The sequence below is a fragment of the Gossypium hirsutum genome, chromosome A02 (genome assembly GCF_007990345.1).
Source record: "Gossypium hirsutum isolate 1008001.06 chromosome A02, Gossypium_hirsutum_v2.1, whole genome shotgun sequence".
Classification (NCBI taxonomy): domain Eukaryota; kingdom Viridiplantae; phylum Streptophyta; class Magnoliopsida; order Malvales; family Malvaceae; genus Gossypium; species Gossypium hirsutum.
In genome coordinates this window covers 41,731-67,489 of record NC_053425.1, presented here as the reverse complement: position 1 = coordinate 67,489, position 25,759 = coordinate 41,731, and the positions used below count along the sequence as shown (strand labels likewise).

General features: G+C 34.0%; 2 protein-coding genes across 3 annotated transcripts; both read right to left on the bottom strand.

The window, feature by feature from the left end:
- Positions 1-1,337: 1,337 nt before the first annotated feature.
- LOC107935940 (protein SCARECROW) lies at positions 1,338-4,593 on the bottom strand. The gene is made up of 2 exons (XM_041087313.1): positions 2,384-4,593; positions 1,338-1,861 (listed from the first exon to the last, which is right to left on the bottom strand). The coding sequence occupies exons 1-2, from the start codon at positions 4,201-4,203 to the stop codon at positions 1,411-1,413; spliced, it is 2,271 nt and encodes a 756-aa protein (XP_040943247.1). The 5' UTR covers positions 4,204-4,593; the 3' UTR covers positions 1,338-1,410.
- Positions 4,594-10,558: 5,965 nt separating this feature from the next.
- On the bottom strand, positions 10,559-25,473 carry LOC107935982 (uncharacterized). Of its 2 annotated transcripts, none has more exons than XM_016868616.2 (15): positions 25,083-25,473; positions 24,474-24,601; positions 24,164-24,296; positions 21,546-21,702; positions 21,382-21,460; positions 20,362-20,402; positions 20,098-20,214; positions 19,873-19,953; positions 19,124-19,186; positions 18,989-19,040; positions 13,066-13,140; positions 11,801-11,848; positions 11,539-11,574; positions 11,383-11,457; positions 10,559-11,018 (listed from the first exon to the last, which is right to left on the bottom strand). In XM_016868616.2, exons 1-15 carry the CDS (start codon positions 25,240-25,242, stop codon positions 10,935-10,937), a joined length of 1,329 nt encoding a protein of 442 aa, XP_016724105.2. In that variant the 5' UTR covers positions 25,243-25,473; the 3' UTR covers positions 10,559-10,934. The 2 variants fall into 2 exon arrangements, with proteins under 2 accessions (XP_016724105.2, XP_040943244.1); XM_041087310.1 differs by having other exon boundaries at positions 11,539-11,543.
- Positions 25,474-25,759: the final 286 nt, after the last annotated feature.

The following is a 25,759-nucleotide window of genomic DNA, read 5'->3' as shown; positions in this document are numbered from 1 at the left end:
TGATAATTATAACTAATTTATTAAAAAGTATTAAAATTCATCTTTATTGAGGGATAAACGGGGTTAGTCCCAAAAATAGATAATTATAATTGTATCCCTTTATAAATTATAAATTTATATGTGGTCAAAATTCATTTTACCTCTCTAAATGAATATATATATGTTTAGTCCTTTTAAAAAATATAGATTAATAAATGATACAATTATATCTTCACCTCTTTGTATATTTAATATATTTGCATTTATTTATGTTGTGTTAGATTTTATTTTTTGCGTTGCATTTTAATTATTTTAATATTGTTATGTAGGAATTCATTAATGTTTCAATTTGTTATTATTATACAATTTATATAAAAAAAATTTGATGTGTGATACACAATGATTTGATTTAAAATTTGGTTTAGATAAAATAAATTATTATTTAAATATTTTATTTTTAAACTTATAGTTATAAAGTGTATATTTAAAATGGTTGGAACTCATGTTAACATATCAATATCCATTTATAATCCTCGTGGCCAGGAAAAAATTAAATAATTTATTTTATTTAGAGTTCATATTCAATTCTCTAGTAATTTTTTTTGATAAATTAGGTTTTTTATTCTTAGAGAATATACTTAAATGAGTTAGTCTATAATTATTCTCAAGTTTGTTCACATTATTTAAATTATTAACTTGGTTCACATTATGTAGAAGGATCCAACAAACCATATTTATTTTGTTTTTTAAGTCTGCTGTGTTTTAATCTTTTTAAAGATTTTTTTTATTTATCTCATGTTTTATATAATTTATTATATATTTTTAGTTTAATTTTAAATTTACTTACTTAAAATATTAAAATAGTTAATATTTAATATAAATAAATTATATTAATTTATAATATCTTTTACAATCCTAAACAAAGTCAAATATATAAATCTAGTCATTTATAAAAGTTAGGTATAATGGTAAGGCATATTACATTATTAACGAGAGACCTAAATAGAAAGATGAAAATTTGACTGGGAGATTTTATTGTTGGGAGGAACATTCATTAAATCTAAATATAATCATAAAACATATATGCAGAATGTCAAATAAAAGTTTAGTTTTCAAAAATAAAAATTTTAATATTAAATAAATATGAATTTATTTCGATTCTAACATAAAATTAATTTATTAATTGAGTTTTTAAGAAGTAATATGTGAAAATAATAAATTTACATGATATTTCGTATATAATAATATATTTATTGCATCATATTTTAAAAATAATATAACATAATTTAATAAACTTAACAAAAATTATTTAATGATTAATGAACTTTTAATATTAAAAAAAATACAATGATAAAAAATACCAAATTAAAATTCAGTTATTGATACCAAATTAAAATTCATAACTGTGGCATGCGGAATATAACCTATTAATTAATTAGCATGGAATTGGAATGGAAGGGTGTCCTCGCCTGGCCTCCAGGCAGAAGCAGTGAGCAAACAAAGGTCTTTCCAACCAAGCTTGAGGGCGCCATTGTCCTCAACCAAAGTATAACCATGAGATGGGAACATGCCTAAGAGCAGGGTGGCCTGCGTCGCGGCATTGCCAGCAAGGGATATACCCTTGAACCCACACTGCTGCAGCTTCTCCCTCCAATTATGAAATTTCATGGAACCTCCTCCTAAAGCCAGAACATTTCGTATCTCCTTCGATAGTAGCTGCTGCTCCACCACGTGCCTCTCCTCGCTCTCTTCCCCGTAGCTTGCCCCTAGTGAATCAAATACCGCTGAGTAGTAGTGTATGGCTTCCACAAACCTTCCCAAAAATGGTCCTTCCTGCCTCCTCAAGTCCTGTTCTACTACCGTCACTACTTTGGGTGCCAACCTGATCATGAATCATCATCATCAGTAGCTTCCTCTTCTTCAAACACATTCATTTTTTATTACACAAATTAACTGATTAAATGTGTAGTTATTCATGCTTGGATGAATGAAAACTAATTAATTTAGATTAGTAAAACTAGATTTCAGATAGAGAGGACAAACAGAGCTAAGGTCTATTATTATTCTTATTTATAAGTTATTGTAGTAGTAGTAGACTTGTACTGATGGATTCAGAGCATAGAAGACCAATTTTTATTTCTAATCAACGTCTCTCCTTCCATCTAAAAAATTTATGGCAATAATAAACTTGTAGGGTTAAAAGAAAAAGCAACTTGAGTTGCGTGTATTTGTGGATCGGAGTGCATTCGATGCGTATAGTTATATACTTATATGTCAACAATATCATGTTTTCTGTGTTAACTAAACCATGAAACTAAAATATGACTGTCTACTTAGTGCCTACTTTAGGAAATTCATGCAAGCAAGAGCCAAAGGTCAAGGTCTCAGGGCGTCATTTAGTCACCTTCGCAAGAGCCACAGCGTGTTGGTATCTGAACCAGTCACGTCGTAAAGAGAGTGCTGCAGCCAGTGAACTGCTACTGCCTCCGTCTTGCTAACCTTGAGTCTCTCGGGTTCCAGATTCCCCACCTTATCCGCCACCGGGTAAAATTGGAAGGGGAGCCCCAGTTTGTCGGCGAAATCAGATAGACGTTTACCGGTTGCCTCCAGGGCCTCCAAGGAGGTTCCCAACCCCGTGAGGCGCACGTGCGGCGGCCCGCCTGGTCTTGAGGCCAGTATGTGAAACAGCCCTGGCCACTGCAGGCCTTGCATTATGTCGAGATCTATGATGTGCACTCTCTCCTCCCTTTCGAACGCCTCTTGTATGGCCTGATTGGCTGTGAAATGCGAGAACTTGACGAATGGACTTATCCCGTTGAACACCTGGAATGCCGACACTATCTTTTGGGTATGGCTCTGTGACTGTGGATTCGGTGGAAGCGTAGCGCATATTCCCAGGCATGAGCTCAATAGCCTTGCTGACATAGCCTCTGAGAAATACGCTGCCACGCGCTGAGCAGACGTCCCAAATGGAGTTGACAGTTGCGACAGCTCTAACAGCATCCTATTTGCTTCCTCAAATTTATTAACTGAAACCGCCTCAGCACACTGCAGGAGTAAGGTCAAGAGGTGCAATCCTTCTTCGTCTCTCTTTTGCTGCCGTATCTCCTCTTTCCTGTCTCTGGCGCTGCATGCTTGGACTATTTGAAAAGTGGACGTGGGCGTTGTGCAAGCAGTCGTCGAGGGAGTAGTCTTCTCAACTGGGGAAGGGTTTTCTTCTGGAACTGGAAGCGGCTGCTGCACCCGAGTCTGTTGGTGATGAGGAGGTGTCTGACATAGGGAAAGAACCGGTGGTGTAGTCGCAGAAGGGCTACTGCTAATCTGATTGTGATGCTGGTGTTGGGTAGCGACTGCGCTGTTAGAAACGGAGAGTGGATTTATCTCCCAGTTCAAGTACTGGCTCATGGAACAAGATTCGGGCAAAGAGCAGTTAGGAAGGCTACCTAGGGCGGGGTCGAAGTTAAAAGTGAGTCCAGAGGAGCCTTGCTGCTGACTATGGTTCCTCTGCAACAAGGATGCCTCGCCCTCCTTACTTCTCCTTTCAACTGGATCCACTAGAGAGCGAAGCCTGTACTCCAGGAGCGTAGCGAGGTTCGGGTTGCAAGGGTAGATGATCTCCCGGACGTTGTGGATGATTTGAGAAATGGAGACGTTAGACGAGGTGTGGATGAGATCCCTTATGACACCGTCAATCCACACTGTAGCTGAAGTGTCATCCATCGAATTAGAGATCGGAGATATAATAACTGAGTCTGAGGCAGTAGTTGCGGTGACGGAGTTTCGGTTTCTGTCAGTTGGTGGAAATAAAGGCAAACCCGAGAAACCACAGATAGCCGGGGGGTGAGGTTTACTAGTGGAAATGGTATCGATGCAAGTAAAAGTAGAAGTGGTTGTAGATAAAACAGCAGGCCCGCCTGACGTCACGGCGATGAAGTTTGCAGAAGGAAAAATGGCGGTATTCATCTTGATAGTGGAGTGGTTGAGGAGTGGATTAGATGATGCTGGCGCTGGCAAGAAAGAGCAAACCGTGTTGTTCTCAGGCTCAGGCTCTGAGGCAAGGGTGCGGCGAGGGAACCTTTGGTTGTCAGCAATCTCAGAAGCCATTCTCTTCCTCATCATTTTCCCATCTGATGTATTGTTTCCTACTGCTACTGGGTGTCCTCGGCTGTTGCTGCTGCCATTGATTTCACTATGATTTTCATCTACCAAATCAGAAGCGCCCATGGCCCATCAACTACAACTCTTTGTACAACTGGAGGGGATGCTTGCTAGCTTATGGAGGGATATGGGTATGTACCTTATAATATTAAACCAGAAGCAGATGGGAGCATAAGTAGGAGCATCCAAACAGAAAACGGTACCAAAACTAGGACAGCGGCTTCGGGATTCCTCTCTAATCTTACCACCACCTTCTACGTTAGTTAGGCCTAGACCTCTTGTTATATAGTATATAATAAAAACTTTTCTTGCTCTTTTGATTTCTTGTCATCTTCAATCAAATTAATAATTTAATGCTTCAAGTACGCCGTAGCCATGCTTTTTGGATGCTTGAAAGTTTTGATTACAGTAGAGAAAAGAAATAAAGAAACTACAAAAAGGAAGAAGCAAGGGAGCGGTGGTGGGTGGCGGTTAGCTAAGCGTCCTGATGTGGATGAATTTATTGCCAGTACTGGATATTAATTATTAAGAATGGAACATGCTAACGTTAATATTCATGAATGATGGTATAACATGTTTATTCTTGAATTAATTAATTAATTCATTAAAATCGGTGCTAAAGCGAAAAAAGAGAGGTAAACTCAGGGAGAGAATAAACTAAAGTGAGGAATTAGGAGCAGGTAAGATGATGGGCTGTCAAAGTAGAGAAAACAAGAAAAGAAGCAAGCAAGCAAAGACTGACTTTGGGATTGGTGGAGCTGGGGATGATAGCTTCAGCCTGTTTTTCTATTCGTCGTCTCCTGTTTGACGTCTTGCAACGACCAGTTCTATGAATCTATGCCCTCCCCCCTTACAAGCATAGCACAGCAGGCACACTACACCATACCACACCGCGCACACAATTTCTCGCCTTTTTTTTTTTTTTGAATATATATTTTTTCAAATTGATTACCATCTGCGCACAGTGAATCCTTCTGAAATATTTACAATTAATTTCTGTATATGCATATAAAACGAGAGCTACTTCGAAGGGAAGTCCTTTCAACATTGTATAACATGCTTGGCTTATTACTCTATAATTAATTCACGTTGCATTGATTGTGTTGTCTAGCAAGTGTTTCGTCCAAACAATAATTAAGAGCTACCTAGCTATGGATATCTGTATCTGGTCTGCAACTTTGAAAAAAAAAAAAAAAAGAGGCATGGGAAGTAATACGTGAGCGATGTTGATATAGCCCAATTTGGCAAATTAAAATCAAGCCTGTTGCTGGTTTCTCCTTAATTAGGTAGTTAACTAGCTAGCTAGCTTTTATTCAACCCTGAAACCAATGTGAGAAATGAATGCATGCATGCATGCATTTTCGTCAATTTCCCCAAACCAATCTATTATTTTTATCTTATTTGTTCCCACTTTAAACACGCATCTTTATTAATAATTTTATCTCTTTCTTTTCAGTAATTTTCATCGGAGTACTCCATAACATAGAGTTAGTAGCAAATTTGGGTTGTTAAATTGCGGAATTGCCATTTGCGAAGAATAATAAGGCAGAACTACAGACTACTTACTCGCTAGGTTCTTGGATAGACAGGTCCTGTAAAAATAAAAATAATGGTGGCAGCAAGATTAAATAGTGATGTAATAAGATTGAATACTGGATTAATTATAAAATATATAAATCTATTATTAATAAAATTTTAATCATGAATTGTTAGATAAAAATCATCTGTAGTAAGCAGGTGAGCTTGGCAAATTCAATGACAGTCAATTATCAACGACAAAACACAACACAAGATGGTTAGAGATTTCTATTTATACTTCACAAATGAACGAAATAAATAAGCTATCTTTTTGAAAGCTGAAGTCCAAGTCTGATTCCAGCTATGAGTTGAGGCTGAGCCCACTCAAACAAACAACAGTTGATGCCAAATCCCCAACAATCGAGTATCCAATGATGAAGGACAATACCAATGCAACAGGTTTTCTTTTTGTTTGCGTGCGTCTTGTTGTGTCAGTTTAACAGATAAACGATGTACAGTGACAATATAAAGTTAACACGCAAAAAGTCGCTTAGCTTGGCTTGACGACAACCCTTTTAGTTTTCCCTTAATTTAATAACCTTAGAGAAATGAAGTAAGAAGAAAGAGGTAGAGTTTGTTCAGGTTTTCGACCTATTAGCTTAGCCTTAAATGGTTTGGTTTGATTTGGGCAAAAGAATCTAAAATTAGATAATCGCAGAGCGGATAGAAACATCCCTCGCATTTGACAACAAAAATGGGAATGAATTCAAAGTAATTAATCTACATACAATAACTTCTTCTTTTTTTATAATTTTATGTAAAGTTAATAACTTTAAGGTTAACAAGTAAAGGACAAAAGGGAAGGCAAAGCAGTATTGTTGTCGAGGGGGAGAAGGAACTAACCGTCAACACCAGGCCAGTGGTTTTGGCAGTTCCCAAAACTTAAAACCTAGTGTTTGACATTTTGCGAAAACAAAATGACATTTTGTATTCAACCTTACTTCGAGCATCGATTTTAAAAAACAAGCTATTAAAAAACAAAATAAAAAAACTGCAGAAAGCTTAATTTGTAAAAAAAATATATAGTGAAAATATCAAATTTAAAAATTTTTAGTATTTGTGATTGTTATAAGAAGTTGCAATGTCAAAAACCTTTTTAACATGATAAAAGTTCAAGATTTTGAGAATAATTAAATAATTTTTATTTTCTTCATCTTTAATTTCAGTCATAAAAATAAAAATAAAAGATTTTGTTGGATTCTGATGTAGTTATTTGTCCCTCATTGATTTTTAGATGAAGAGCAAAATGTAGATATAAATATTGACTCTTTGATTACCTAATGTTAATTAGTATCAAGTTATACATGTGGTCAGATTATAATGCAAGAAGACAACTTATAGTAGTAAGTAATTTAAACACTTTGAAGAATCAAAATCGAGTAAATTGATTCAACATAATATTATGTTGCCCAACTGGTTTGTTTTTCCTCATTATTGAATTTTTTGAATTTGATGTTATTGCAATTTAGTCCCTTGGATTATAATTTAGTATAAGTCCATTTGTTTTATAATTTGTAATACTATACGTTGCTTCGTTATTAGCCAGGTAGACTCCTTGTTGCATGTTTAATCTTTGTTAATTCATTGTATCACTCGATCTCCTTTTGGTCGATCTTTATAATATTTCGTATGTTCTGTTGTAATACTATAAATATTATAATAGAACTATCACACTTGCAGTAAAAGTCACTCTTTAATTCTCTATATTTTGTATCTATTACAACTGACTTGGCACACTTGCAATAAGATCAGTGAGTCGATATCAAGTGACTATTGGCTCTAGACAGTGGTAGACAGTTAAGCATATACTCAAGTATTGACAGAAAATAATGATTATATGCTTGTATATTCTGGAAGGGACTTAACTTCCCTTGGTTATACAAACTTTGACTTCCAAATGTGTACGAAGTTAAGGAAATCGACATCGAGTTGTGTATTTATCCTTGTAGAAGAACCATAGTGTGGATAAATGTTAAAAAGATTTCTATTCTAACTTCATTGTGGAGGTTGTATATGTGGGGGTCAATTTTTATGCAACAAAAAAATAATCCAGCTTCAAAAGTTCTTAACAGATCTTAAAGTAATTTCTGGTATGGAAAAAACAATCATATTGTATTGTTACAATAGTGCGGCAATAACTAATACTAAGGAGACAAGGAATCATAAACGAACAAAACACAATAATCGTAAGTATCATATTATACAAGAGACGATTGTAGACGGAATAGTGGATGTAGTTAAAGTTGCATCTGAGGAGTGGGGACAACCTTGTGGATTTATTTACCAAGAATCTAGTGGCTAGGAGTTTCGAGAAACATGTAAAGGGAATGAGTAAACGAAATATGAATCATCTACTTTACTAGGGCAAGTAGGAGATTATTGAAATCTAATGCCCTTAGTGTATCTATTTTGATTTAGATGTGGATGGGGTAAATTTATTAAATTCCATTTGCAAAATGTGTCAATTTTCAAATTTGGAAAATCAATCAACTTGCGACAACTTTTTGGAAGGGATTCAGGCATTTCTGGGTTGAGATGCCTTATGGCATTCAAATATCCGTCTCTTAACTTCGAAATGCACTTTGAATCACTCGATTACGAGTTCGAGAGCTCAAGTTCTGACTGTTTTAGGGAAGACTACACGAGTAGAATTTCTAGACGGGATTATTATGGAATTTACAAGTTTCGAGTTTAAACCATATTAGGTTAGACTTTTAGGCTTAATTTTTATTATATGTGAGCCCGATATTGTATTTATTAGGTTTTATCATTTTATTATTTATTTATTCCAAATTTTGGATATATTTTTTAAGTATTTTAAGTTATTTAAGAGTTTTATATTTCTTAGTCAATAAGAAAGTTTAGTTTAAAATAACTTCTTGTTTTAGATTAATTAGAGTTTTGGTATATTTGAGAGTTTCATTTGGATGTACTTAGCTAACCTCATTAGGGACACAATGGTTTTCATTAATATAGTTTTCAACTCTCTGGGAGTTAGTTTCTTTGTACATTAATAAAATTTCATTGTTAAAATTATTATCTTTTGTACATTTTTTCTCAACGGTTTTTGTGTATAAGTAAATATTGGCTCATCGAGTACATAATGTTTACTAATATCAAGTTGCATCATGTGATTAAATTATAATACGAGAAGACAACTTATATTAGTAGGTAATCTAAACGACTCATAGTCTGAAGAATCAAAATTTAACACATTGATTCAAGGGACTATCATGTTGTCTATTAAATCCAATTAGGAAGATATATTGTCTTAGTTATCAGAACTGATGAGTCCTAATAGATGTAATTGTTTGGACTGACAATACATCAGATAGGACGAAACATAAATGATATCATCTCACTAGCATTGTATAGTTTATGAAAATTAACATGCTCATGAGTCGTTCGTCCAGGACGAATGATTTCTGTTACTATTTGTTAGTAATAGTCTTTTCCATATTAGAAGATGTAGTGGTTACCATGAGATAAAGAATCATATTGGGTAAACAATATATTAAGAGAGAGTAAAATCATAAATTGTTTTCGTAATGGTATATACTAAGAGAGAGTTAAGTCATGTTACTTTTAGTAGATTGACTCCATGACTAAATAATATTATAATTAAGAGACAAAAAGTTGAAACTTAATTATAAATTATTTTAACCCTAACTGTATATGTCCAATCGATCCATTCGCTAGCTCAACACATCACTCTGTGAATTGCTTTTAGAATCGGTAAGTTGAATTTAATGAAAAAGACTAAAAGATAGATACATTCCATGGATTACTATCTATAGTAAATACATTAATTAATTTAATTTCTTTAAATTATTATTTGATTAATTGTAACCAATTGAGTTTAGAGTGTAAATTAAATTAAATTATTTTCTTATAAATTAAATTATTTGATTAATTAGAATGAGACAATTAAATTTATTTTTTTTTATAAATTTTAATATGATATAACCGTCATGATTTTAAAGAAACTAAGATTGGCTTCAAAAAATATTTTAATTAATTAATTAAATTTATTTTAATTAATTAATATTTCAAGAATAAAAAACTAATTATTAAATTAAAAAAAATGGATAATACATATAATCATACCCAATCCATAACAAAATATCTATAAACCCATCAAAAGCAACTAAAACCTCATTGTATGCCACCCACCATATGAACTACTTATGGAAGTCAATTTTTTCTATTAAAATATTATAAAATTTAGTGAATTTTTTTTCAAAAATAGATTTTATCTTTCGTGAGAAGTTAAAATTTGACTAGATTTCTTTTCCCTCATCTCATAGAGGTTAAAGTTTTCTATAACAAACCAAATTTTATAAGATTTATTGCTATAGATAACACAGTTTTAATATAAAAAAATTTAAATTTTACTATGCAAAAAACCACATTTTCTGAACCAATTTTTCAAACAAATTTTAACATTATATTCGCTAAAAAGAAGAGGTTGGAAGTAGATTGCTTAACCGACTTGCGGGAAAACGTTCATCAAACAAGCTATAACTTAGCCCACGACACTGGCTGCGATGAACTTTTCGTTTCAGCAACCCAGCCACAGGCGCATCAAATTTTTTCTAATCTATTACTTCATTATTCCATCTGTCCTCTTATCTTGCCTTGTGCTTCCATGTATGCCCGTTTCTCTTCAGTTTTTTTTTTCTTTTTGCTGGCCGTAACAAATTATTTCTGTCCACGAAATAAATTCAATGGACAGACAGTGTTAGATAAAAATCCTCTATAGCAAGCAGTTGAGCTTGGCAAATTCAATGACAGTCAATTAGATGTATCAATTATGAGCAACAAAACATAAGGTGGTTGGAGATGAACGAAATAAATAACTTGTCCTTTTTATAGTCATCACAAGTCAAAGTTGAAGTCCAAGTCTGATTCCATCTATGAATTTTAATGAGTTCGGGCTGAGCCCACTCAAACAAACAACAGTTGATGGATCGGACGCCAATTGCCCAACTATCGAGTATCCAATGATGGACAATACATTACGCAACAGATTTTCTTTTTCGTTTGCGTGCGTCTCGTTGTCAGTCAAACAGATAAACAATGTACAAAGGGTAAGGTTGGGCACAACAGCGACAACGTAAAGTTAACACGCAAAAGTTGCATCCGATTCATATAGAATAGAATAAAAATACAAGACATGATCAAAGACGAAAACCAAGCCAGGGTACCAATTATCATCATCATTCTTCCACTTCATTTCTTTCACTGCCCTTCTCCGACTCCTCCAAAACCGGAGGTATACAGTCCACTTTGTATCGAAGGGCCTGTCCAACCAACCAGATTTAGATCAATACTAACTTTTACATGCTTAGTAAGAGTAGTCGGATTTCCTTTGGATTATTGAATAAGGATACCAACCTGTTAATAATTTCTCTTATAATCCATCAATAATACCATTTCTAGGTCATACTAAGCCATAATATAATAAACACAATTCCAATTATCAAACAGAACTACACAAACAACTATAGAGAGAGTGTGTTACACATCAGCTTTCATAGGTTTTACTCAAATGCATAGAAGAGTTTCTAGTTTTCAAAAGCTTTCAAAGAGTGGGTTATGCATCAAATCAAGCAGCAGAAATGTAACACTGAGGAGAAACTCCAGTCCTCAAGTACCACTACTTACCTTCTTGAAAAAGGCTGAATATGAATTATCCCAGATGAGTTTGTAGTTTCCAGCCATGCATGTGCTGAAGTTTCCCTACACATAACGGAAGAATTATAAGTGTCATGACAGGTAAACTTAACACTTTGTAGCCAGGGCAGTAACCCAATAACTTACTTGATCTGACTCATAGCGCCGGTAAGGTAATATTAGCTGAAGAATAATCAGTGATGCCCCCAACGAGATACAGGAAGAAGAAAAATAATTAAGAAACAGGTTAGCACAGAGATTTGAAAGATACAAATAAGAGAGAGGGGGACAACCAAAAAGGAAAAAAAGAAGCTAAATTTTACTGGAAAAAGGAAAGCCACAATTGCAATTCAAGAAAATAAACCAGAGTGTCATCGAGCAACAAAGGAACAATATTTCTCCAACTTACTGTTTTTTCCCCACCATTATTTGTGTACTCCACACTAAATCCAATATCCTGCCACAAATAATGTAAAGTTCAACAGAGCAAAAAGTAATCCACCACATTTATATTCTATATAATAGCATAATGAAACTTGAATGCATTGAAGGGGAGTAACATGCAGTAAGAAGGGAGGGTATGATGAGAGATTTTTTAAAATTTCTTATGGATAATTTCAAGTTTTTATTAGTTTTGAGTAGTTGAGATACTTCTTACACTAGAAATTTCTTCTTGGAGAAATTTCCTACCATGCGTGGAAGAGTAAAAACCTTGCCACATGTTTAATGAGTTTTGGATAAAAAAATTGTTTATAACATTAAAAGAACTACAATTTAAAATAAAGGAAGAAAAAAATTATCATACATATACAATTATTTTATATTTGTAACCAAAAGACGTTAACATATGTAGTTTACATTTTGCTCAGCTACTACTTGACATGTGATATTCTTTTTTCTGACCTTGTATATATTAATTTAAGGCATTATTTACCTTCCATAGTATATTTTATTATATATTTTAAAATCTAGGAAAAATCAAGAGATAAAAAAATTTTAAAAACAAATATAGAGGAGAGAGAATAGCAAAATGAGTGCTAAAATAAATAATTAAAAAACTTATTTTGGAAAAAATAAATTATATATAAGTTTTTAACACAAGTAAAACTATTACAATGGTCATAAAATCTAGTAGCATTTAAATAACTATAATTATTTTTGGAAAAAAAATTATATATATAACTTTAAAACAAAAGCAAAACTTTTACAATGGTAATAAGAGCTAGGAACATTTAAATAATTATAATTATTTATTCAATTTCCAGTTTTAGTTATAGTTTTAGTTATTTTTTTGAAACTTCTAAGAAATCCTTTGAGTAGGATTCCCATCAGCAACTTATTATTCACTTTTTAATATTATGTCTAGAATATTAATATCTTAGTGAAACCTATTATTGTTTAGAATTTTTTATTAAATTGATATTAACATGTTTTAATGCATAAAAATTAAAACCATTTTCAAATATTTTAAAATAAACATTTAATAAAAAATTAAACCTGCAACAACATGGGAGTTATTTTCTATTATTAGTTAACAACAAATGCATAATGTCTTTAAAGATATTCAACCACCACACTACTTTATTTATGATGATATCACAAAATCATATTGAAAATCACTAGTAAGCTAGCTAAATGCTTCCTTAAAGGTTCAAGAGAAAATAGTGGCAATACCATGCTCATCTTGCCCTGCACCAATGAGAAATCCCAGGCAATATATGAGTTTATTGACTCCACTGTCAATGAAACCTAGAAGACAATGCATAGAAAAGCACAAAAAACAAAAAAGGAGAGAATTAAGCAATTTCTCAACATTCTTTGCCTCATATTTTTTTTTTTCAAAAAGCAAAAGAATATCAGCTCATTTACCAAAAATCCATTCCTGAAGTTTGATTTGATTTCAAACAAGTCACAAGCAGTTACAATTAGAGACATTGTGTTTCACTACCCTCAATGACAGATTGATTGGGTCATTATAAATTCAAGTGGCCGGTCAACTGTGGTGCAGGAGCTTTATTTATTTTATAATATTTTATTATTTCAGCTTTAGTTATTAAATATTAGATATATTATAGACGGATAAGATTATTAGTTATTTTTAGGGTTTTAAATCTAAGGTTAGGAATAAAGTTTTATTAGCAAGAAAACCTAGCAACTTTATGTGCAAGAAAGCTTAGTACAAATAAGTTGTAGACTTTACAACAAACATTGTTCTTATTATTTCTTTGAACTAATATCTATGAAGCACCAACATGATTCTTCCCCTCTCGTATCAGTGTCGTATGGGTGTCCAACATGACATGCCAGAATACGTCAAAAGAAAAAAAGAAGAAAACATGGTCAAGACACCAATGTCCCAAAATGGACACGGATGGACACGGACAAACTAGGGGCCGACGAGGAGATGAAGCAGCACTTCCAGTGGCTGAAAGAAAGGAGAAAGTGTCGGGGGTTATTTTTTGGTTTATTAAACTCACCACTTTTTTTTCAATTTTTTTATCAAGTTGTTTTTAGCTGATAGGTTTTGCTTTTTTTAGGGGGTGGGCTTTGGTTATTTATTATAATATATTTGGATTATATGGCCCAAACTATACTTCAAGTTTTAGAAACTACTAGAAATAACATTTAATTTATAGAAATTTTAACTTAAAATATCTTAATTAATTAACATTAAATTAGATTAACATATGCTACTATTATTTTAATAAGATGGTGGTAAATAAATGAAGTATTTTCACATAAAATTCGTAACTGTATCCTCCCTTTTTAAAATTATCATGTCACTAGGTCCGTATCATGTCGTGCCCATATAGCGTGCCCTTGTTCGTGCTCCATAGACTTCAATAAACTACAGGTTTTTTCATACCCCAAGTTTTCTGAAGTTCCAACTTCTTTGTACTCTTTTTTCAGTCCTAATTCTACTAATTTATTGTTGTCTTTCTCTACACCACAAGGTTTTGGTATCAAAGCTTAATTAGATCCTAGGGTTTGAAATAGAATTTGCTTTAAGCCATGATTGGACATGCTAAAGGTCAAGGAATAGGAAATCAGGGTCAAGGGATAGATTTGGCTGCAATACGATGTGCAATTGAAGAATTATCGCCTGCAATGTACGGTAGGCCGTGACCAGAACCAGCGGAAGCCCAAATGGCGATTCCAGAAGGTTGTTCTTTTGATATATCTTAAGGATTCTTGCTGATGAATCTGGTTTTGGCAATGAAGAAAACCCACTTCTATCATGCCGGCCCCGCAAATTGCAAGTACAAGGTGGATTGGAGTAGTAGTTGGAGCACGCCCTTGAATTAAACGGGGAAGAATTAAGATCGAAGTTACTGATTTTCATGGTAAGATGCATATGGAAGATTATTTGGATTGAGAAGCTTGTTTGGAGAATTACTTCAGATGGAAAACTATGGTGGAGGCTGGGAAAGTGTGGCTTGTGAAACTAAAATTGATAGGCATTGTGCCTTAATGGTGGAGAGTTGAAAAGCAATGTTCACGCCAAGGTAAGCCTAAAATCAGCACGTGGGAACACATGAAAGCAAAATTGCGCAAGCAACTCCAACCAGTTGATTATGCAACGGAGTTCTATGAGAAGCTCCACTCGGTTAAGGCAAAAGGGATTGTCCTAGGGGCGGGGTATACTTTTGAATTTAAAATCTTTCTATTTGGGTCGTGTTGAATGAGAGTAATGAGCAGGTTATATCTCATCATCTAGCAGGGTTAAACCAATCTATCAAGGATGAGATGGGAGAGCTTCAACTATTCAACCTTGAAAATGCATGACAACATGCTTTAATGGCTGAAAGCATGTTTAGAGATATGATGCAAGAAAACCAATGTCTAGAAGGATTGCTGGAGTAGCAAAAAAGGGAATTGGAGTTGTTCAAGGTGTTAAAAGTAAACAAACCGCCTTCAAAAATAATTGTGAGTCTTCTTTTATGATTTGTGGGGGTGTTGGATATATGGCAAATCTTGAGAGGAGTGAGAAAGGGAAGGCTTTAGTGATATTTGGGGCTGAAAATTGAGCTCGCCAAAATGTTCCAAAACTATAAGCAATTCCCAGATTCATTGTTTTACTTGTGGCAAAAAAGGCCACAATTCTCATTATTGTCCTGAACGAAGGATGAACTTAACTGAGATGGAAGAGCAAGAGGGTGTTATATAATACCCTATTTATAATGAGTATACTAAAGAGAATGAAGAAATTGATGTATATTTTAGGGGAAGTCTTTGATTGTTCATAGAGTGCTGACAACAACAACATAAGGTGAAGAAAAAGATTGGAGGCGACCAACATTTTTCAAACTAAAGTGTATTGCAATAAAAAGGTTTGTGATTTGGTTATTGATGGAGATAGCATAGAGAATGTTATTCTGAAAGAGATGGTAGATAAGTTGCCTATAGAAAAGCATCCTTGTTGTCTTTGCTAATGGTATCAAACCAGATTTGGAGAGATTTTGTACCATTAGAGAATGGCCTACGCTGCATCATTTTAAAGAAGTTCAAAGCTAACATGGGTTGGCTTCATTTTAAAGGAGGTTTATCAAGAATTTCAACATTGTTTCAAGTCCTATTACTGAATGTTTGAAGATGGACAGCTTCAATTTGGTGCAACCCAGAAGGCCTTTGAAGTGGTTAAAGTTTTGATGACAAAAGCACATGTTCTTGCACTTCTATTGAGAAGTTATTTGTCATCAAATATAATACATCTCAGGTAGGAATTAGGGTTGTTCTTAGCCATGCAGCCATTGAATTTTTTAGGGAGAAGCTATCAAATGCTTAACATATTCGACCTGTAATCTAGAGCTTTATGCTTAGGTAACGTTGTTCAACATTGGGAGCATTACTTGTCTTATTGAGAATTTGTGGTTTAATCAGATTATCAAGCGTTGCAAATTTTGAGTTCAAAAGAAAGGCTCAAGGATCGTCATACTAAGTAGAGTTCCTATCTTAATGTGTTTAACTTCTAAGTGATAAACAAGACCGGTGAGACTAATGTTGTGGCAAATGCGCTTAGTAGACAATCTTCACTACTAATGGCAGTGAGTACTAAAGTGATGGGTTCTGAAGAATTTGGGAATCAATACAAAACTGACCCGTATTTTGGTGAGTTGGAAGGTTAACTAAGCATGAACAATTGTCCTATTGATTACATGATGGGTATGTGTTTAGAGAAATCATTTGTGCATTCTGGAAGGTTCTTTACATGAACAACTTATGAGGGAATTTCATAGAAGTTGCTTGGAAGGCACCTTAGAAGAGGTAAGACCAGGAAATTATTGATGGATCAATATTTTGTGCCAAGAATGTATACGGATGTGGACAGGTTGGTGAAAAGATGTCTTCTTTGTCAATTTAGCAAGGGTACTTCACAAAATACAGGGTTGTACACTCCGCTACCTATGCCAAAAGTGTCATGGACTCATTTGAGCCTGGATTTTGTGGAAAACCAAAGACAACAAAGTGTTTTGATTCAATCTTTGTTGTGGTGGATCTCTATTCAAAGATGGCAAATTTCATTCCTTGTTCTAAAACTTCTGATGCTACTCATATTGCTGAGTTGTTTTTCAAGGACATGGTAAGACTACTTGGCATTCCTACATCTATGATTTCTGATAGGGATGAAATTTGTAAGACATTTTTGGAGGATTTTGTGGGAGAAAATGGGAACCCGATTGAAATTTCCTAGCACTTTTCATCCACAAATAGATGGGCAAATAGAGGCTGTTAACCAAAGTTTAGGAAATAGACTTAGGTGTCTTGTTTGGAATCATGTGAAGAGTTAGGATTTGGTTATTCCTCAAGATGAGTTTACATGCAACTCTATGAATAGAACAATTAAAATACACCTTTTGAAGCTACTTATGGACTTAAACCTCAACCGATTGAAATTTTCTAGCACTTTTCATCCAGAAATAAATGGGAAAATAGAGGATGTTAAGTTTAGGAAATATGCTTAGGTGTCTGGTTTGGAATCATGTAAAGAGTTAGGATTTGGTTAGTCCTCAAGATGAGTTTACATTCAACTCTGTAAATAGAACAATTAAGAAGACACCTTTTAAAGCTACTTACGGACTCAAACCTCAACCAATTGAAATTTTCTAGCACTTTTCATCCACAAACAGATGGGCAAATAGAGGCTGTTAACCAAAGTTTAGGAAATATGCGTAGGTGTCCTGTTTGGAATCATGTGAAGAGTTAGGATTTGGTTATTCCTCAAGATGAGTTTACATACAACCCTTGGATTAGAACAATTATGAAGATACCTTTTGAAGCTACTTATGGACTCAAACCTCAACATGTGCTTTAGTTCCTTTGTCTCTTGGAACTAGGGTGAGTGCTGACAGAGAAGCTTTTGCTGATATATATGGCAAGCTCATCAAGAGATGATGACTAACATGAAAGCAAGCAAAAGTGTTATGCTAATTATATAAAGAAACTTGAGGTTTTTTATACCCTAAGTTTTCTAGAATTCCAACTTCTACTCGTTTTTCAGTCCTAATTCTGCTAATTTATTATTGTTTTCATCCTAGACGACATTAAACTGAGAATTTGTAACGAATATGTCACAACCTCAGGGAATATGCTGTTATCATTATTTTCTACTATCACCAGTATCTCAAGGCAGGCCCAATGACCCCCAAGACCAAGCAATAGTGGTCATAGAAACGTTAACACTTAACAGTTATGAAGTCTGTAGTTATTGCATTTGCAATTTGATTTGTAAAAGTTACAAACCATGGTCAAAATACAATAAACACTAGTTGATTTGATTTAATCTATAAAGATTATTTAAACTTGAAGATGCAAGGAAGCTTGTTTTAATGGCTGAAATGCAATTGGCATGCAATGGTGTATAGATATACGTAGGTAAGAAATTATTTTGCAGGATAAGAGACTTCAAGGCCTTCGTAATGATCAAACCACTCAGATGTTATAGGGGAGGGCAACATCTAACAAGGCAAATTGGGAGAGTGGCAAAAGGAAGAATGGAGCAACTTATGGAGTTCAAAACAGTTCTAGATTGGTACATGTAAAGCTAGAAAAAGGTCATTGATGTCATTTTTATCCTTGGTGATAGAGCACATACCTCCTACAGTCCACAAAGAGAGGTAATCTTGTAAATGTAGAAAGGATTAAAAAGGAATTAGACTAGCTTAAGATGATTATGAAAACAATGTGGACATTGATATGTTTATCCAATCGAAGGAGACTCATTAGCGATTTAAAGAATTCAAAGAGACAAAAAGCAGTTGTAGAACAAGTATAAGATGGGAGGGAACATGGCATTTTTAAAACTTGCGTTGTTCAAGAAAAAGTGCATGATGTGATTACTAACAGCATCGAGTATGGAAAAGGATATTTCGAAGTGTTGAAGAAGTCAGACCTGCTAATAGACAAGCACCCTTATGCATACAGATCTGAGTAGCTTAAAAAGGAAAGTGAGTTTGTTGACAATCTAACTTAGTCTCCTTTTGCAGGATGTGATATCAACACAAATGACACACAAACAGGCTTACGGTACTACCAACCTAGCATAGATAGATTAGGTCAGGTAATCAGATGTAGAGATGAAACTGCTTTAAGAACAAACCTCATAACTTTTCCCAGCAGGAACAGTTATCTCCTTGTATTCGTCATTTTTCCTGAAAAATAGAAAACCAAAAGAAAAAAACTATTTAAACTGGAAAAACCACCACCAAGTTGAGGCAGAAACGTGGATGCTTACCTCATTTCTAACATACTGGCATCCTCTGCTGAAATAAAGAATGGCGAATTTGCAAAGACCTCACTGATAGATGTATATGTAAATAAATAAGCAGATAGTTCACTAGAGTTGAATAATAATGCAAACAGCTTATACTTTTGTAGTGATGGAGACCGCTTTCATAGTTAAACCATCAATGGGATACCTAAAATTGCTTAAACAGTCATTTCATTTTTGTGGTCAGTTCGTATAATTACTATTGACACAAAGTAGGAGTTTAGGACCAAATCTGATAAATTTTTGTTTTGATAAGGTAGATATACATAACGTATGCAGTCCAAGAATTTTTTCAGACATACCCAAGCAAAGTTGTGCAAGTAACAAGATTGTAATTTGTAAAGCAAGTTCATTCAACGGATAAGCAATCAGTTTAATATTATGGTTTAAGACTGTTTCAGCAGAATGAACTCAAATGAGCAAAAGCATGGTCATTTTTTATGGCCACAAGAAAGATAGCTAAATGAAAGGAAATAAAGAGTTGACGGATCTGCTAAAACAAAACCCAGAAGGCAAGTAAGCTAACTGAGAAAACACCAATTGTTAGACCTATCTCCCAAACAGAAGTCTATCACCAAAACTATTCGAACCGCATAAAGAAACTATTATAAGGCGAAAAAATATTAACATTGTCATTATTGTTGATATAAAAACAGCATCATCAAGAAGAACAATGTCATGTACAATCCAAATAAATCAAGAAAGAAACATACCTTATAAAGTTAATGAACCTCTGAAGCTCGGTGGTGTAAACATCAACCGCTTCTTCCAAGACTGAAATCTGAAGCCTATTTCTGAAGAAATGATATGGTAGAAAATCAGCCAGAAAAAAGTATACTACTACCAGCTAGATGCTATAAACATAGTTCTTGCTGTATGACAACAACGACGACAACAACAATAGTAATTAAATAGACATAGGAAAAAGGATATCTCACAGTTTAAAAGCTTCAAATCTCCGCCATGCTAATGAAAGAAAGAGACGGATAAAAAGCACCATCCTTGTAAGGCTATACAAAGGGGGTCCATAGCGTTGCCGCTGCTCTTCCATGGGCCTATTTAGAAGAAGATACTATATTTCAATAAAGCTCTCCAGGAACTGCTAAACAGTCACCTCTAAAACTTCTAATTATTCTAATAGGCAGACACGTAACTATTAATGTATCAATATGGAAGGACTGATAAAAATGAAAAGCACTTACCCATCATCATCATTTATTTGCCGAATAAAATCCAACAAAACCTTCACAGAGGTTTAGAGGGTGGAAGAAGATGTTAGAACACTAGACAGAAGTATTATGCTTAAAAATACAAAATTTTCCTCATCAGTCAAAATTTTCATATGCAACTGTGCAAGTTCGCATAGAGGGTGCAACTCAGTGTAATTAGTATGTTTATCTACTTAAGCAATTCTGCACATTAAGCACTAACAACATGACTAAGAACAGATGAGTGAGCTAGAAGATATTCAGATGAAGGCTTGCATCGAAGAGCTTTTAATACATTTGAAATAAAGGACAGAAGGAAACAGTTTATGAGTCGTCAAACAATTAAAGCAATATAATATCATCAGCAGGAAACAGGATAAACTGCATGGTTGAAAGCTCAGATTAAATAGGACAACTAACAGCATGTCTTGTTCAAAGAATGGAATAAGATACAAATGAGAAATATTTTATAAGGAACTACACTAAAGGAGAGAGGCATTTTTCCATTTGGTTCAAAGAACGGGAATAGAGTAGTAGAGTAGTAATACTTTGATTATCATATCTGTTTGAAAGGAATAAGATCAAGGAATATAAAAATAATTCAAGCTGTCAATTAAAATAATGCCTACTTTAACTATATTGCATCAAGTAGGTTGAAAAAATGACCATATGAGGAATCCAATGTGGTAATCAGAATTAACAGCAGCAGTGAAATCTAAGAGTTTGCATCTGATTCCTGGGCATACATATCCACAGCCAGATCTAGTAGCTATGTTGTTTTTTTTGTTTTGGGGGGGGGGGGGGGAAGCAGAGTTGGACATGGAAATCACCAATGAAGCCTTTAAAATTCAAGTAACATAATATAAAAGAAAAGGTCAGGAAAAATTATACAAATAACGGTGTTACTATTATCTTGCTGCTTCTGCAGAATAGCCATTTATGAACCAAACAAAGAATTGCTCTTCAACTTATCAGATCGCAACAGCTAAATAGAACAAGACAATGTAGACAAACCTGTGGAACTCCAACCAAGTACTTTACAAGGGTTTTATAGACACCTGTTGCAGAACCAAGTTGCACTAGCTGTCTCCTCCTGATATGGTATTTCATAAATACAGCATCAGACTCTTCATTCATTACACATTAAAACTTGCAAATGGAAAACAAAGGAGGCTCACCGATCCATTTGTTGCTTCCATAGCAAAGAATATCGATCACGTATGCTTCCACCAGAATTAATTAGAGCATCTACCTCTGCTTGCTTATTCCTTTCTGATCTCTCCTTTTGTTGTCTGATTAGTGTTCCTCGAAAATCTTGAGGCATGTAGGTCATAACTGCAACCCAGAGAAATTGCATCAGTTGATCATATAATATCTACTCAACATACATGTCATGTCTGTAGGTCAACAAGACAAATACTTGTTTGTAGCACACACTGATTAATAAAATTTCTGCCCCTTGCAAAACATAGACAATACCTACAGATGTGAAGATTTAAACTTTAAAGCTATTGGATGCAAAATACATAATTATATAAAGAAGCAAGTCAAGGTTATCAACCCCTTGACAAAGCAAAATTATGATTACATAATGCAGGTCATTACCCCTCTCCCCCAACACACACACACAAAAAAAAAAGAAAAAAAAAGCATTAAACCACATATTTAGGAGCTTTGGTGACGGTGCCCTCCAAAGCTGTTCTTTTGCATTCCTCCAACAAGAGCCAAAATGCTTTTTTTTTTTTTTTTTTAAATCGAGAAAAAGATTAACTCTATCATTATTTTCTTGTTTGGGAACAAAATTTCAGATTGGTTTGAATCTTCTGAGAACTAAATTAAATCATGCACACACCTACTGCAAAAATAAAAATGGAAGGACAAGCATTTAGAAGGCTCTCCTTGTCTCTGCCAAGAAAAACAGATCTTGGAAAGGTCCTTTATAGGCACCATCACACAAATAGAAATGCCAAAAGAAACAACTTCTACTCCCCACATCAGGGAAAAATTACATGAGTAATCAATTAATAGCAATCTCCCCAATCCACTCCCAGAAAGCACAACACTTCTAGAAATTCACTGAGAATCAGCAAGTTCACATATATTAGTCTGACAGAATTTTTTATTTCACCTGACCAATATTAAACCTCAAAAGAACACTGATGTGAATAATAAAATAGCATCACTCCTTGTGATGCCCAGATGTAAAAATGAGAAAAATAATTTAAGTAGCAGTGAGTAAAACATTTAGGCACTTATTTTTAGGTTAAATGAACCTATGAAACATATACTACAAAAGCCCATCATCTACCACCCCAGACATGACCTGGACGCAAGAGTGAAAGGACTCAGCTGAAGTCATTGTTCACGGAAAGGAAGACAAAAGAAAACAAGAGAGAAGTGCTAGGAATTGGTTGACTTCTGGTGCTTAGATCAGGGATGAAAACTTGAATGATGTTTCAAGGAAGTAGCAACACCACTGCATTTGTGAAGATAGAGAAATGAGTTTCTTATTCTGTGGAAATAAACTATAAAATTGGGCAAGGTCAAGTTAACTTTTAATTGAAAGATTCATAAGTTTATTCTAGTACAGTTTCTAAGCCTATAAAGACACTGGACCAGATTCATTAATTTGTAATGAAAATAGTTTTTTGAATGAATTTATATGATTTGAGAGACCTTTAACTGTATTTCAGTTTATTTTTAATTCAAAATTAATGAAATTATAAATAATCATTATATAAGACACTTTATTTTCATATTACTAAACTTTCAATCTGTAACTCTGTTCATACTATGGTACCAATACTCATTGTCCCTAACCCTGCTTCCAGTTGTCAAAATAAAGGCAATAGGATGGAACAGAACTAAAGAATAGAGGAAATATATAATAAAAAAGCTTAGAAGAAAAGGAAACAACTTTCTCATCCAATAGGACCTTATTAAGCTTTCCACTTCTTTGTCCTCTCTTAGCTATCCTCTTCATGATCTAGAATCTTAAAAACAACTCAAATAATCAATTGAGCTCACACAACACAAAACAAAATTTTCTTCATATTACAAACAGTTCAAATATTCATGGTGTCAGTACATCTGCTAGAGATCTCATTTACCCTAACATGGGACTAATCTTCTATGGAAAAAGAAAAAATCTGAACTTTCACGACCACATCGTACCTACAACCAATCACTAAAATAAAACATTCCCCTTAGAAACTCGTTAAACCAATTATAGCCATTGGTATAGCAAACCGCTTGTCCATCAAACAATTGCAGCAGCAACCAGCTAACGTCATGATCATCTATGCATAAGGTACTACAACTTTAAGAACACTTTGAATATATGAAGAGCAATAATCTAGCACTATACAGCAACTCATTTCTCAACAGGTTAATAGCTACAAGTCTTCCCAATTTACCAGCAGAAAATAATAGTGTTATCCAAATAATTTAGTCCAAATAAAAACACCTAGAAAATTCCTCAACTTAGTAAATAAATATGAAAGAGTAACATTTTCAATAGCTCTTCACCATTTTAACTACTTTACTTTTGGTATCTAACATAATTACAAGAAAGTTACAGAATTAGAAATTAGCATTGCTACTCAGTAAGAAGTATCAGAAAAAGCTTTGGAACAAAATTTCCTTTGAAATATAATAACTCGGATACAATGCTTACACCCACATAAACAAACCATACATTTTTACATTCACAATTATAGACATGCAAACAGAGTGCAAACCTAAGGAATTTAGGTTCATGCAAGCATCTATGAATTCACAAACAAGCAGAGTGGACCTGTGTTGAATACACGTTCTGAGTTTCTGGATTGGAAAGACTCCAATATCGTCAGAGTTGCCTGAAATTTATCCTTGAGCTGCCCAAGAGTAGTAGCAAATTCTGCAACCTCAGCCGTTGATGACTGCTGAAGCTGATGAAGCAGGAGTGTGATTATAAATTAACAGAAGTGTTATTCTCACGATAAGAAATCTTGCGTACAAGTCAATTTCGAGGAACTTAGAAATGACAAAAAAATATATAAAATAAAAAGTATATGCATATCCAAAACCAAAGGGGGGAGCAGATAGGAAAATTTTATGTTTCTTACCACAGATGGCCAGTGAGGTCTTTCAAGTAAAAACAAAATTTCTTCAATATTTTCTCTATTTTTCCACATGTTCTCATCCATTTTATGCGGAGGCTGACTATCTGCTTCTTGTATTAATAAGCTTTCACCTAGAGCATCAAAGGAGAGAGAAAATGGCAAAAACATAATTGCTCCATTGGAATTGAATCGATGTCATCTTATCATAATTTTCCCATAGGAAGAAAACCAAACCCTGTGATTTCATTTATGGTATATATAAGCAATTAGGTTATGGTTTTGCTTTTGCCTTTGCTTTAGAACATATTTCAGGAAGAAGCAAGCACGCTAGGAAATAACACAAAGGCAAGCAGGTAGAAGAGGAAGCAAATATTTTTAACAAGCATTCTTCGTTTCAGAGATAAATATTTAATTATTAGTTAAATAAATCCCCGAATAAATTTCGGGTCATTGATTCTGTTTGTAACCCCAAATAGAAACAAGTCCTACGACTTTTACTTGCTTTCATTATTTTTCTTCTAAATTTCTAATCCTAAGACTAAGGCAAAAATACAGGGAAGTGATGATAATAGCAATAGCTAATAACTCTAACATAAACTAAACATTAAAAACCTTGAGTTGGAGGAAAGCCTTGGATCAAATCCTGGATGAAAGACCGAATCTGAGAGGAAAGACGAGACACGTCGTCTGGGAGTGGATCGAATGGGTACTTTTCGTAATAAGAAGCGAGAAACGCCCTTGTTATGGGCACCAGACCCCCCGTTGAAGCCATTTTTTTCTAAATTACTAGTATTTCTGAAAACTGCAGATTGTATTGACTAGGAATATAGGATCAAAGAAGGCTTAAGAAAACTGTATTTTTGCTGGATCTAAACGGAAACCATCTTCTTCGACAGAGATTAACAGGCAAGCAAATTTCCAAGCTGCCAATCATAGGTTGGGTGGGTCGACTCGACGGGTCCTTTTCCTTTTTAGTTTTCTTCATGTAGGATCCGAATATATTATTTTTAATAATTATTATTGATAAAGGAGGAATTAATTGATTACAATAAACAAAAATGCTTAAAAGTTAATTAAAATACTTTTACTGAATTAAGATGATCATATATTTTTATGTAATCAAATGATTTATTTATCACCAAGTAAGCATTTCTCAGAAAAAAATCTGAGAGCTTTATTATAATGAGGTGAATTTATTTATTCAAAACAAACAGTTAAATTTTAGGGAATTTTGTTATTCTAAATCTCAAATATCTTTCTAAAATTCTCTCAATAAATGGACTAAAAAT

Bases quoted from the DNA above. Each gene is read 5' to 3' on its own strand.
- LOC107935940 (XM_041087313.1), bottom strand. From the start codon at position 4,203: ATGGGCGCTTCTGATTTGGTAGATGAAAATCATAGTGAAATCAATGGC. The intron at 1,862-2,383 runs GTGACTAAATGA...ATTCATGATCAG, and splicing joins ACGCTGTGGCTCTTGCGAAG to GTTGGCACCCAAAGTAGTGA.
- LOC107935982 (XM_041087310.1), bottom strand. From the start codon at position 25,242: ATGGCTTCAACGGGGGGTCTGGTGCCCATAACAAGGGCGTTTCTCGCT. The intron at 24,297-24,473 runs GTAAGAAACATA...CTGCTTCATCAG, and splicing joins GACCTCACTGGCCATCTGTG to CTTCAGCAGTCATCAACGGC. The intron at 21,703-24,163 runs GTCCACTCTGCT...TCTGGGTTGCAG, and splicing joins AGAACGTGTATTCAACACAG to TTATGACCTACATGCCTCAA.